The sequence below is a fragment of the Gavia stellata genome, chromosome 2 (assembly GCF_030936135.1).
Source record: "Gavia stellata isolate bGavSte3 chromosome 2, bGavSte3.hap2, whole genome shotgun sequence".
Lineage (NCBI taxonomy): Eukaryota > Metazoa > Chordata > Aves > Gaviiformes > Gaviidae > Gavia > Gavia stellata.
Genome location: NC_082595.1, coordinates 53101784 through 53116688, shown reverse-complemented (window position 1 = coordinate 53116688; position 14905 = coordinate 53101784). Strand labels below are relative to the sequence as shown.

The 14905-nt window shown below is 42.2% G+C and overlaps 1 protein-coding gene across 1 annotated transcript in view; it reads right to left on the bottom strand.

Annotated features, from left to right (window-relative positions):
• THEMIS (thymocyte selection associated) overlaps positions 1-14905 on the bottom strand; it is a 79388-nt gene that overhangs the window by 61917 nt on the left and 2566 nt on the right. The window contains exon 2 of the mRNA XM_059831480.1: positions 1976-2134. Coding sequence (XP_059687463.1) covers positions 1976-2134 — 159 coding nt within the window. The remainder of the gene's footprint in view (positions 1-1975; positions 2135-14905) is intronic.

Below are 14905 nucleotides of genomic sequence, written 5' to 3'. Positions count from 1 at the left end.
AGGATTCAAATGTTCAAACCCATCTGCCAATCAAGATTTAGAATATGACTTCCTATGTGTATATATATTTTAGAGACAGAATAAATTTTAATAATAGCAAAGAAGCTTGGATTTTAAGAAAAACACCAAGTGTCTTGAGAGTTCACAGTACAGCAGTACTTCAATAACTTTAGATAGCCACAGATAAACAAAATGTCTTTGATCGCTACATTTGGGCCCTACCAGTGCTTGAAAATGGCATTCCAAAAAGTCTTTTAAGAATTGGTCATACAAATGGTTCTGCTTCTCTGAGTAAGAAAAACATGAAAGTAAATTGATGTTCTACTGGGGAAAAGAAAATGATGTATAGGACTATTTCAGAGAGAAATCTGTATTTTGGAGATGGAAAATGAAGGCTTGGCAGTAGATATTTTCCTGTGGAATTCAGATGAAACATTGCATTCCCATGCACTTTTACATTTTATTTGCTTCAAGAAGTGTGTCTTGACTCCCTCTGCAGAAAAAGCACAAACCAATTTGGGCACTGCATAACCTAAACCATTTATATGCATGTGCACACATTCTCACATGCTCAGAAATATGTTAGAAGAACATCAATGAGGTTACTAAGTCAAGCTCTCAAACACTAGAAAACACCCATATTACATTTCCCTGTGCAGCATCAATTTAACCTCCCCTGTGCTTGCAGTACAATACAGTGTTAATTAATTGTTTAACTTCTATTTTTTTTTCTACGAAACTGTAGTCTCATTCAGTGCATTAACTAGACTGCTGGCCAAAGTGAGTCCTGGACGTGATCTCAGGCTCTCGAGGGCTGCTGTGTCCTTGTGTGTGCCCTGTCCCAGTGTTTCCTACCTGCAGGTGTTCTGTAACTTCTCTCCCAGACCTACGCAGGCTCCTTCCCACATCCCACTGGCCTCCTCGTGCTGTTTTCCAGCCTGCTTAGCTCCTCCCATTACCTCTGCTGCCTGCAAGACTCCCAGCCTAGGAAATGCCCTACATACATATATATTTCTGGTGGGTGCAGTCCTCCTCTGATGCTGGTAACCACCTCCACTGCTGTCTCCAGTCCCTGATCTTTGCCTATCGAGTCTTCATCCTTCTGCCCTGCTTCAAGGTCCAATCTTTTTCTATCAGTTTCCTAACCTAGTTTGCCTCCTCCACTTCCCAAACATGGATACTCACAGTCCAGCGCTTTTCCCTCTGCACTCCAATCACTTATCTGTTTAACACAGCTGGGCCCTAACAGTAGAGGAGTTGAGATGAGAGCAGACTTGAGAAATGAATACATATGACATGTGATGAACTAGGTACCCTGGGTACAGTACTTGGCCAGCTCTCCCTAACAAGGCCACATGAATGGAGGAAGATGCGTTTCAAATAACAAGTCAGTACTACATGCCAAATTTCAAGTCCATCCTCCAAAATATGGATATTTTGGGACTTATCTATAGAATAGTTGAAGTGTTCTTTAAGCAGGAAAACACATCCATTTTTGTCTAATCCTGTTTCCAGGCATGGAGCAGCCACTTTGGCCACTGAAATTAAAACAAATCATTAAAGTAAAACCAAAATATTTTATATCCAAAATAATAAAATAAAAATATAGTAATAGTAAATAAATTCTAGTCTGAGCACACAGCAAGGAAGATTTCAGCTCAGACAAAGTTTGGAAAAGTCATAAGTAACTGAAAAGGAGATTTTCGTAATAATTTCGTAATAATTCTTACACTGAGTGACCTCAAGTATAGAAAGCATTACTACCAAACATTGTAACATTAATAATTTCTATCCAGGCTTGAAAAAGAACTGTAAGAGTTGATTGTGTCTTGTGCTATCTGATAAAATTGTATCCTTGACAGCTGAGCTGTAACCTCAAACAAATACCAATCAAGACAGAAAATCAATAAAATGAACAAAGGTGATTACTCAGGGTTATAATTCCTCAAAAACATGTATTCATGAAATACTATACCAGGAAAATTTAGTGGTAATTCCACTTTGGCTGAAAACCGGCTGACTTCATTATTGTCACAGACACTTGCTATGAGCTTATTAATTTTGAAGCCAATAACTTTAATGACTTCTCCTGTTGACAGGCAGCATTCATTTCCAAACATTTCATAGATGGAGCCTGAAAAAAAATACAAATGGAAAGAAAAGCGTTATTCAGTTTTTTCTCACTTTGTCAAGTTTCTTTACCTCTTTGAATAAAAGCAAAAATGCTTAAAATAAGTTATATGGAATAATACTTATCCTGCAATAACTAACTTAATTCTCATTTTCCTCCTCAGTGTCACGAGAAAATCCATCCTGTGACTTCAGTGATCTCTAGATCAGCTCTGTGTGTACGCTGTTCTTAGATGCATGTAAGGAGAACAAGGTCTGAAGAACCTGCATTTCCAAGTTATTAGACCAAAACAGAAGGAGGCTGAGCATAGGATCACCTGGGTCATCAGGAGCTGCCTCCTGAAATCAGCAGGCAGTGGAGCTCGGGCAGGAATGGTGCCTCTGCACGGCACAGGGCATAGCATATCCCATAGGAAACAACAGACTGCAACAGAAGGCAAAAAACCATAGAGCCCAGAAGGTGCCCAGGGAGAGGCCAGGAGACATCAAAGTGCAACCAGCATTTGAGCTTTCTGTAGTAACAGAAATCCTGAAGAAAGTACAAGAAACTGGAAAACTGGCAAATTAACAGTGGTAATCCCAGCCCAATGCTGAAAGGAGCCTACTGATTCCAACTGCAGGAAAAAGTTCCTTTTTTGTCTGTGATGTTCGGAATTTTGAGTGCAGGAACAAGGCAATCCAACCAAGCATTTCAGAGCTTCCTCAGCAAAACCTGGAACTGCAGCTTGCCCTGCCAAAACCACCCTCCCTTCTCCATTCTTGCTGTGGTCAATCTCTGTTGTTTCAGAAGAGGGAGCAGCGGGGAAGAATAAAGCAAAGCCAAAACAAAAGTCAAGTTATGCAGAAGAAGGAAAATTCTTCCTGGTCCCTGCAGGAGATTAGTAGAAGCTTTGAGGCAGGGGGTTAATTAATTATATATACAGTCAATGCAGCAAACACATGCTGATTAAATCCTCTTTCAGTTCCATTTGTAGACAGCATTACATTGAGCACAGAACATCAGAAATATTGATTTTAATGCTAGCTTCTGTTCTTCTGATGCTGTGCAGTTCCTTCCAAGAACTTACCAAGCTCTGTTGTGAAGTGATGTGGAAGTACGCTTTCTGGAATCCCATCTCAGAATTTCATTTCCCTCGTGGTGAGAAACCTTATTCTCATTTCCACTCCCACTGCATTGGTGAGTGTATTCATTTGCTCTGCTACTAATGTTGCTCTGCTACTTAAAAACCTTTTTTCTCATTTCCATTTCTCTTTCCCCAAAGGGTTTGCAAGGTTAATTTTGCCCTCCTCTGGTCCCATTTTTGACAAAAATCTAGAAGAAAGAAATTCTCTTTATCTCCTCTGAGAAGACAGATTTTCCTTCCCACAATCCCTCTAAGAGCCCTTTCTTGCATCTTGTTCAGTTTAAAGTCTTTTTTTTTTTTTTTTTTTTTCCCCCCTTTTAACCTAGGTAACCAGAATGGTCTTGGGCAACGAGAGATATTTAAAACGTGACCTCTGGCTATATAGTAGCAATCAATAATTGAGATGGCATGTACTGAAATATTGCCATTGCCTGCAGAACTCACTTCCCACAGAAAGTAACATTCTCTGCTCCACAGCTCTCCTTGCAGTTGAGAGGAGGCGAAAAAATTTTTTAAATTTTTTTTGCCAGTTGTCATATCAGAAATACAACTATTAGCCAAGTGATTTTTCATAATGCTCACTCAAGATCAATTCCAGTCACAACCACAGCCTGGGCTAATAAGCATCTCTTACTGAGTATGGGATATATTTATCAACTCTGCTGCAGCACTTGCAGGTGACAAGCACTTGGCTACCACCCCGGCCTCACTGGAAGTCACTGGGAACCCAACCTGAGCATAAGTTGCTCTGGTTTTAGCCTAAACACAAAGCCTCAGTAGAGCACCACAGAACAACGGGCTTGTGTCAGGACAGGAGGATGAACAAGAGTAACACTGAGCAACAGGTAAAGTGTACTGTTGTGAAGACATGTCCAGGCAAACCTGCCTGTTGCTTGTCAATGCTCTCACAGTTGAGATGGACACCAGGAAATCCCCAGCTGCTCCCCTGAAGAAGACAGGTACTTATGTAGGTTTTTAACCCTATGCAGAAGGAATCTCAGTTAAAAAAAAAAAAAAAATCATGTTGCAGATGCTTTCGGCAGGCTGGATGTAACAACATTGCCTGGTTTCCCTTGCTCAGAACCCTACATAGGATGAAGGGGACTGCTGTACTTAGGCTCTAAACTTCCCCATCAGGCTACTGACTTTCTGTTGCACACCAGGATGATTAGCACAGAGATATTTTGGATCATAGTGCCACACAAATATCAACCACAGCCAGGTGAAGAAACATGCTGTTTATGCATGCTTTCAACCAATCTGGTACTAAGCAGAAGACCAAGAGAGCTACTGCCCTTTAACTAAAAAAGAGCAATCTGGTTTTCTTATTGTAAATAGCTGTTTGCTCTCCCTTTCATCCCTGAGCAATTCAGCATTGACTAACTCAGATGTCTCCACTGGATATTGCTACAGCTCCCATCAGTAGGCTGGCTGCTGCTCTAATAAACACATGAGGAATTATCATAGCTCTCATTGCTTTAGCTGAGCTCCATAGGATATTTTATGACAGTCAGAAAAGTGTATGTGCAATACTTATTTCATATTAGAGTGAGAGGGAGAGAAAGATTGAGCAGCCATGAAGAGGATAATATTCCTTTTGTGCTGAACCACCTCACTCCTCACATCAGACACAGTAGAGATCGCAAGCAACCATGGTATTATTAGATACAGGGAATCCCAGAGGACCCAGTGTGATGAGCTCTGCATTATAGAAACATGGAAAGCTGAGCAAAGAATTCCAATATTGTCGCCTCTGAACAAATATTTGCAAAAACCTACTCAAAATGGGAGCTCATGGCTTCTAGAGGCTTTTTTCTTCAGTGCAGATTTAGATCCAGCTTTTCCAGATTACCTCACTTGAAAATAGACCCCTAGAAACCATTTCACATACGAAAGTAACTACACGGACTAATTATGGGCTTCAGGCACATTTGCTTCCATCTCTGCTAGAGAGCCTTTGCAAGCGTGCCCCTCGATGCCGCCGGGAGCGGCCACGCACCCACATGCAGGCAGTGCTTCTCCATACGAGTACAGGCACTGAGCCATGCAGGTTCGGTGGCCTCGCTGGCTGTGGTTGATTTCCAAACAACATGGTAGCTGGAGTAGAGCGACCCAAGCAATGGCCCTGAGAGGAAGAATGGAGCAGTTAAGAGGCTGAACCTCTCAAAAAAATGGTGTGATTGAAGATTTAACCACTACTTCAGTCTATGTCCACAGCAGAGTGGTGCCACCAAGAGAAAAAGAGGGGAGTCAGAGGAGGGCCCTGTTTCCGATCATGGCTGGTTCTGAAGGACTTACTACATTTATCAGGTTTTCTTTTCCTCAGGCACAATAGCCTAACTGCAAATTGTACTGCAGAGAGTTTAAGAAGTCCTGCCCTCTATCACGAAATCAAAAAGTATAAACGGAGCTTGCAAAAAAGTTAGCGACAGGTCCAAGGCCGAAGATCCAATCTGGCAATATCCATGAGAAGAGACTAGCTCTGCCAAATCCTCAAGAACAGATGATTGGACGACACAAAAATTATCCTTTGACAAAGCAATCAAAATTTGCCAAACATGAGAAATGCAGATAACAACCAACACAGGGTAAACAGTGGCCTGGCACTATAGAGATGGCAGAGAATCTAAAACACTACAAGAAAAGGGTAAAATACAAGAAAAGAAAATCCTCACTCACAAAAGAGAGAAAGTACCTGAGGCAGACAAGCATATGGAGTTCAAGCTGGAGTCTACAAAAAGCATTACATGGAGCTGCAGGCTCTGTTTGAAACATCAAGGGCCAAGGTAATGCATTGAGAAAAAAGCTGGATTATAAATTCCAGACTGCAAGCCACAAAAGAGTGAGCACAGAATAGACACACAGGGCTGTAACAGCACCTTAAGTCTCAGGGTCTTTCCTCAGAACAAAACACAACATTGTTGTGGAAAACAAATGGATCGTTCAACTAAAAGCATCAGTTCTAGGAAAAAGGGAGATGAAAATTTGAACTTAAAAAAAATAGTGATGGTTTTAATTAAAATTTAAAAAAAAAAAAAAGGAAAATCGGAGAGCTTGTTGTCCTACCATCAAAGAAATAAACTATTACATGGGTACATAATCCTCTGACAAAGATAATGCTTTGTAGTAATACCAAGGGAAATGAAACTCTTCCTGAATTAAAAAAAGAGGAAGAAAGAAAAGATGTAATTTTTGGCATTGTCAAGGAGGGAAAGGGTATTAAGCAGCTAGGAAGGATGCTTTAAGTCTTCTAGAAGAGGGGAAAGCTCTTAGCAGAGTAGAAGTGGAGAGTGCCCAAGTATCCCAGGACTCGTGGCCATAGGACGATACCTTTCATCCCAGAAGAGAAGTTGGATAAATTGCTCATAAAACCACTGAGTAATACAGGTACGCCACCACATTTTCCATCCAATTAAGGAAGTCAGAGACCAATCTTCAAGAGCTTATCGTTAATAAAATCTACATACATGAGTGGATGGACAGATAGGTGTGTGTGTATATGTATGTAGATAGATATCTACCTAAATGACCATCTTCATGGGCAAATTTTAGGACTTTAATTACCTCCTCCTTTATCAGATTCATTTGAAAGAGACCAAGAGGTTGAAAGATTATGAGGGTGAGAAGCTGGGAGGAGGATGGCTAACAGACCGAGACAGTGATTGCAGAAGCCTCATTTTTAACGATACCAGGATAAAAAAATCATTAAAAAATGAAGGTCTGCCAGCCATACAAGAACAGATTCATTTTTGGGGGTGCAATTGCACATACAGTATTGATTGTAATTACATATTTGTCTGCAACTAGATTGCCTTAGCCCTGATTTTAGCCCTTGCTTGGCAGTTTGCCCAGAATAGTACAATGAAGATTACATTCAGACAAGAAAAATGTTACCTGTGTGATTTGTCATCTAGGCATTTGCAGCAAATATTTGTGCTAATAAAAGGGAGGGAGGGAAACTGCATGGTTTTCAAAAGGGACAATAAAAACTCTTTTTCCTTTAAAAGCCATGATAATTAATCTCAAAACATTATGAAAATACCCACCGTGTGACAATGTGACCCTGAAAGATTTTACTTCAGCTGTGTGATGTGGACCCCCCCCAATACATTGAAAAATAAAAATAAAATTAAAATGGACCTTTTAGTACATTTATTTGTTGTCGCACAACAGTAACTGTGTTTTTCCCACTCAAGCCACAAAGAAAGTGTAAGATGTTGAAAATGTAAATCAAGTAACCTTGAGGACTGAATCTTTTTGATTTGAGAAAGATGTACGCAATATAATGCAAAAAACATTTTAGCAGAACCCAGAAAAAAGCAGCTTATTTACAATGATCAAACAATGCCCCTGAAGGCTGTAATTAAAGAGCTTGTTGCCTTTGAAACCACCTTTTCTGGATTGTTACTTTGTTCAATAAAAAACACATTTATATCCTTTCATAAGCTCATCTCTAGTTAGACAATCCATATTAGCAACTGCAGTGATTACATCAAAGCAACCATAACAATTGGTTCAATATCTTTTTCCTCCATCTTTCCTAAAATGCTAAGCAGCCACACGACCATCCTCCCCAACATGAGCCCTTTATTTGATTTATTTCTCATTATAGGTACAAGAAGAGTCTTTTTTTGTATTAAAAACAACAATATAACATATAAATACAGTGAATGCCTGAGATGGAGAATGTAATTCTTCATGTCAGGGCATATGACAGTACCACTGAGAGAAATATTTTGTAATACAAGCTAGAACAGCAAATATCTCAGTAATATGTCCCTTTTTCTTCCCAGCAGCTTAGACCCCCCATTTGGTGACTGCTCTCAGAGTGAACGCTTCACTGGTGCTGATAGGAAGTATGGCTCAAAATTAGGCCCATGACTAAACAGCAATAATACATCACTCGTATGTAACTCCCTTTTCCCGCACGCCTCTGGGCAGTTCAGCAAGGAGGGCTAGGGAGAGCAATGCAAACAAGAGCAAAGGCTTGTCTGAGGTGGCACAGAGGATCATTCAGCAGGGCTGGAGCTCAAGCCCAGGCTGGCTGACTCCCAGTCTAACCGTCTGTCTGCTACAGCGTGCTGCTAAGCACTTCCAAATATCCCCCATTCTTTTTTTCTATTTTTTTTTAACAAAGACCAAGCTTTTCTCCCAACAAAACCAAATGACTTTGCAGGCCAAACACTAGGCATTGACTCCCTAGCCCCATGAGGTTGAATCCTTGAAGGAAAAAATTCTGTCTTTCACCTCTCAGTAGCACCCACTGACTCCATTGCAGCTGGCAGGCTGAGTGGTCTTTGAAAAAATATCCAAAGAACCGGGAATCTGGCTGTTTCACAGGGAGACATAAGATCTCCCTCCATGTCCTGGAAGAGTAGAACTTTGTCCCAACATCCTTTTCCCAGTGCTCCTTTCTCCACTATTATGTTGTCATCGGTTGCCCATATGGGTGCTGTCTTCCCAGATCAGAGGTGACTCTCTTTCAGGGGCTGGTGAAATGATTCTGCTTTCACATGAAGGCACGACCCCCTGGTGTAACCCTTCAGCCAGAATTACAATAGCCTGCTTTCCCCTACAACACAGCTCAGCTGAAATCACAGGTTTATTAAGGCTGCTGCAGGCTCCCAAAGTAATATGAAGGGCATAATGTCTCTATAATTAGTGTCAATAAAAAAGGTGTAATTCTTTATGGGCATTATTTGGGAGTTAGCCAATTGTTCAGAGTTTATGCTCTTTGGCAAGAGGAGAGATCTATTTTAAAGTTGCGGGGAGGAGAGTTTTGCGTAATAACTTTAATCATATTATACTCTGATTAAACAGTAGGGAAAAGCAAACAGTTTCTGACGGCGAGGTTAGGTGTCTTTTTTTTCAGTCAGATACCTCCTGAGCACCGAAGAGTCTAATCAGCATGCTGGATTTTCCCCACTGATCTCAAATAAACTAACATCTTGTGGGGAAGATACAAAAAGGCTGAAAATCATGTGCGCAATGGCAGGCAGAGAAGGAGGCATGCCCCAGCTTCTCCCTCCAACCCCAGGCTGTGAGAGAGGCTGCAGATAGCATACAGCACCTGTATGGTTTTTACCCACCCCTTCCTTCCTACCCCAGCAGACGCACCCACCCAGAGCGGGTGAGCCCAGGTCCCCCGTGCCCACACGGTGCTCCAGAGGCCCAGGGGTGTCAATGCTCACGAAGGTGGCAGGAGTTTGTGTAGAAGATCCCCCATCAAGTGACAGAGCAACTTACTGGGCTTTGTAACAGCTCTTCTCTCTTTAACATGTCCTAAGCAACAAAAACCTGCAGGTTCGGTCAGTCTCGGACACAAAACCTCCAAGGAGTTCAGCTGCCGAATTGCCACTGAGGTAAACTCCCTTCAAAAGGCTCTGTGCAAAGAAGGCATCTTATCTTGATCATACCTAATTAGGCTGCAGAGGGTCTGATTTTTGCCAGCACAAAACCATCAAGAAACAAAAGCTGTAAGATTTATCTTTTGCCATGTAAAGTTAAACTTTAAATGTCAAGTGCTTTAAGCCATTTCAATCATAATGGAATTTTTTAAAAAATTACTTCTGCAGTTTCTGATTTATTCCTTTCCTGATAGGTTTATGGCCCTTTTTTTTTCATTTTTTAATACTTTCTTCTGACTCTCATCTATCCGGAGGGCTCGCACGCTGCATGTGGCAGCAGAGCTTTGTGCATGCAGCACCCACCATAACAGAAAGGGCAAGTGAAACCACAGCTCCAGATGCAACATCTTTGACCTTTTGTTTGGGTTTACCCACACGAGCCGGAATTACTGTAGCAATGAAGAGAATGCCAAAACCTGTTTTTGAACAGCATTAGTCACTGTTTTAGCTGTTTGTGATTTATTTAGTTTTATTCATGTTCTTTGCAGCGTTAATTACTTGACTTAAGGTATGTTTATTGAAGTGTGCTTTGCTGGACTGGGTTTAAGAAGGCTGCTTAAATTAAGTTGCGGGATCAGGCCAGAGTGTTGAGCAGTTCATAGGTGAAGCCCAGAACTGGAAACATGTTTAAGCACCTTTCCCTAGTGAGATCACAGCACACTGCCCCCTGTGCCATTACTATCTGCTCAATGGAGTTAACCAGAAACAATGAACCTGGACTAATGCCATGTTTCCTCATGCATAAATTACCAATTACTGGAAGGGAAAAATACCCCACAAAAGCCCTGTAACTCAGAAACAGTGCATGGTGATGGGCTTGTGTATCATGAGACGTTTATCCCAGGTTCTTCCCTCCCCTCTCATTTGCTATAATTGTCCCCTTATCCCCCCAGAGCCCAGGTTTGTGAAAATTGTCTCAGTATTTTTATAGGGTGGCAGGTTCATCTGTAGGGAAACAGGGGTCCTCCTGCCACAGACCTCCTCCTCGCATCCCTGGAGGCCCAAATGCAACAACAGCCGGGGAACCCTCTCCACCGCAGGAAACCAGCACGTCGAGGGCAGCTTCAGCAAGCCAAGGCAGGGGCTTGGCCCCTGCGTCGAGACAAGCAGGCAATCTGTGTATTCTTCCCACCTCCTATGCCATCAACAGAGAGGCTTGGAGCTGAATGCCGCAGAAAGAAAATCCCCACAAGGAGATCCTCGAAACAGCTTTGCCCTCAGTGCCAGCTACCCAGGGTCAGATTTTTCTCACTGTATCTGGATGAGTCATCCCATTGAGGGCAGCGGCATGAATAAAATGAGCAATATCTGACCCATAAAAGTCAGCTTTTGTTCTCATATTGCATTCACTGAAGGGCACTTTCCTTCTTGTTCAGAATAAAACAAGTTTTTGAAGCAGTCTGAACAAGTGCAGGAGAGTTTCAGTGGTACGTACTAATAGAGAAAATTTACTAACATGCTCTGACTACTGACCACAAAGGAGAATCCAAACTATCTGTTACTCCAGCTGTACCTAGGGCTTTTGCTCCTAACTGCTCAATCAAGAGTAAGGGAAACAACTATGTTCAAGGGGAAAAAAACCCTTCCATTATTACAGACAGATTTGGCTTCTGTCTCTGTAAAAAAATGAGAAAAATCAGCAAGTGCAAACACTGTACCACAAATTTCTACCATTTCATGTGCAATTCTCCCTTTGGAATGCACTCAACTGAGAGTCCACCCAGTAAATGCACAGGTCATTTTTATTGATCTTCCACCTCTAAGAAATACAACCCTAAGTATCTTCATGAAAGCTGTTCATAGCTGTCCATGCTTTAGCCTCTGTTTAAATTGCCTTGCTGCTTTTTGTAAGAAAAAGGGCCTTTATTAATCCTGAAGAGGCAGTTTGCTTGTTTTATTCACGGGTATTACAGACCACATATCCCAGCTTTCATCGACTCACTGGCTTTGCACATTGATAAGGGAGCAGGATTTGTTCCCTCTAGGTTGGCTTAAAAGCAGTAAAAAATCATTCCATCCTACATGATCGTTTTCTAACTCTTAGTGTTGAGAGCGATTTCTTGTCTGAATTAGGACTTGGGGCAGCTGAGACTTGATATACAAAGATTCCTCTTCTTCAGTTTGCCTAGCTGCAGTTATGGGGTTAACAGGACTTTTTGTAAGTGGTTCCAGCGCTTTGCTGCTGGCTGGCTGAACCCCTCACTCCCCTGAAAAGCTCACAGAAGAGCACGCTGGAAAGATCCTGTTTCCCAGTAACAGAAGCAGAAAGGGTGAAATTGAAACTGCCGAGAGGGCGAGCAGGCGTGGATACTCAGCCGGCAATGGAGAGCCAAGAGGAACCCTGAGCCTAAGCATGTTCATGTTCTTTATGGTTCATCAAAGAGAGTTTTTCAACGGAGTTATTCTCATTCACCAAAGAAGGAGCAAATCCCAAAGGGCTTTGTTTGGCGTCACCCCTCAGGCACCTGTCAGAGAGCACCAAACAACCGCCCAGAGAGGGCATCCCCACCTGGCAATACTGAGCATCTTTAACACCCTTAGCTCTGGAAGGGCATTAAGCAGGGATGTATGTGTGGCCCCACTGCTGCCCCTTCCCACCGTTTTCTCCTCTTGTGGAGAGACCTGGCACTTCCCAGAGCCCCGGGAGAGGGAGCAGAGAGTGGAATACCACACTTACAGCGTGCTGCTTCACTGCACTCCCAACCTGCCAAGGTGGAGGCTGCTGGCTTACAGATCCCTTCTTCCCAGAGAAAGAGCACACAGCATAAACTTTCTTGATGAGTTTCACGGGTTGATCATAAAGAGGAGACATCCTGGTGCTACAATTCACACAACTCAGGTGCTGCTTTCCAACAGCTGAACTGCGGAAAGGAGCTACCAACTCTCCCTGTAGTGTGGAAAGTCCCAGTCCTTGGGGTCCTAATCCCATCACTGATGTGTGCATTTAGCCTTAGGGGAATAAAAAAAAGGCAATGTGGGATTTCTATTTAGGCAGAGCAAAAAAGGGAAGGCTGCAGGTAGGGAACGTGGCTAGTGGCAAGAAACACCAACAGAATAGGTGCCTTGAGCAGTTCTACATTTTTCACAATTAAAGTTTGACACTTTTTACTGTCCTGTCAGTGCTTAAATTAAGCCTGCAGAATATTAAATTCAATTACCCATAAAATAATTATATCAGTATTAAAGCAGACATAATTTTTGCAACATAAAGATGAAAGGCTGTACTTGCATGCTATCTGTAAAAATCAGCGGTCATACAGTACTCAGCTCACTAAGCATCAATATTTACTAAAACGTTCAAAGAAAAATATTAAATCAATCAACTCAGTTTTCAATGGAGCTTCAGTAGTTTAATTTTTTAATAACGTATTTTAATGAGCTATTAAATTGTCATGTACTTCGGTCTGCACTGTAGTTCCTTTCTAATCATTGCTGATTACCAAGATATTTGTATCTGGCAAACTTGCTCTCATTTTATAATCAGCCTTCCTATTCACTTCAGAGATTCAACAGTCCAGTTTCTGTAGCAATGATATTATGACTGCAGAGTCCAAAACAACTGCCCCGAGAGGCATCCTTGGGATTTGCAGAACCACCCTCTCCTTTCATCTGTGTTTCTGTTTTCAAACCAGGGATAACGACAATTTCTCTACTTCTATGTGGTCCTTTGAGTGTGATGAATGAAAAGCACTTCAGAAGAACTTGGGGCTGTTGCTAAAACCCCGTGTTCCTGACCCTGCATAGCGTCGGACAGTCATAGACGGTGACTGCAGGTTGGGGCTCTGACTATGCAGCCACACGCTGCTGGAGGGAAAGGGGGCTGGGAACACGGCAGTATGAACAAGCCCCTCAAACCTTGGCTATCCTGCCTGAGGCAAACTGGGTAAGGCTTCAACCAACCCCAAAGTCCAGGCGTAGCATCGAAAACACTGAAAGGGAAACCCTTCCCTCTGCTTCAAGCCAGGAACAGGGAGGTGAACAGGAACACAGCTTCCTCAGAAAGGTGTCTAGGTCGTAGTATTCACTACCAACAGCAAAAGTTCAATTGCCCATAGCTTCTCTAGCTGAAAGTATTCTGAGTGGAAACAGGGTCTATAAAGTCCTGTCCATTTGCAGTTTGGGGAGCTGCAGTTAAATACATCACAATTCCATTAATAGCAGAAGGAACATAATTTTTTATAGGCCAGTGGAGAGACTAATGGTGGAATGGGTGCACACAGCATATGTTTTCAACTTACTCCTCACCAGCAGGCACACTTGGGTCTGAAAACGGAGACCTAGATTGCATTTGGTGCTACATCGGTATGAAAAGCAGAATGGGACCTTTTAGAGCTTTTATCTTCTCCAGGGGCAAGCAAATTCCCACTCTTTCCCTGGAGCTTGACTTTGCACCTTGTAATAAAAATACCTCACCATATGGAAAATGATACATCCATCCTCACAAAGACTTAAGTATTATGCTTTCCATATGCTTCCAGAGGTACTGAAAATCTGTCAAGAACAGTAAGGCTGATTTGTAAGTAAGTCAGTCCTGTATTTGCAAAATCATTTAGACCTAAGTGCAGTGTGTGCAAAATGTTGCTTCCAGATGGAGTAAATGAAGTTTCATCCCCACAGCACACAGTCCACCACAGAAGACCAGCAAATGAATCACATACCTGTCTTCTTATCACATAGATTGCTATAGCCTTCTTTGGTTGGCTGCTACAACTTTGATGTGACAGGTCTAATGGATTTAATAGACCCTTATTTACTTTATTAGCCATTCTAAGTACCTGGTTAAGCTGACATTAAGAAACCTTGCACTTTTTTCTGGGGTTGTGGAGAGGGGATTATACATAGCATGCACATATGTACAAATTCTTGCTATTTTAAATTCTTACACTAGAAAATTAATCATCCCTTGTGATTGACCAGTTTCAAACAAACCCATGTAATACTTTAAAAATAAATCTTCTCCCTTACTATCTGCATCTTGTGCTGAGAATGGTCAAAGATTCCTATGAAATCCAACTCCGTAAGACCACTAATCCAAGTAGGACTCCGCTGACCAGGCTGACTTTGTAGCCCATTGGGAGCTACCACAATCAGTGCACAAATGCTCTGATTTGGTCCCTGCAACCATAGCAATAAACCCATGTTCCCGGTCTGTAGGCGTGCCATTACCCACAATGCGATTGCTGGTGTACTGCATGTGGTAAGAGAAATCAAAAGGGTTGCTGGGGGACGGGGGATCTGCCTGAG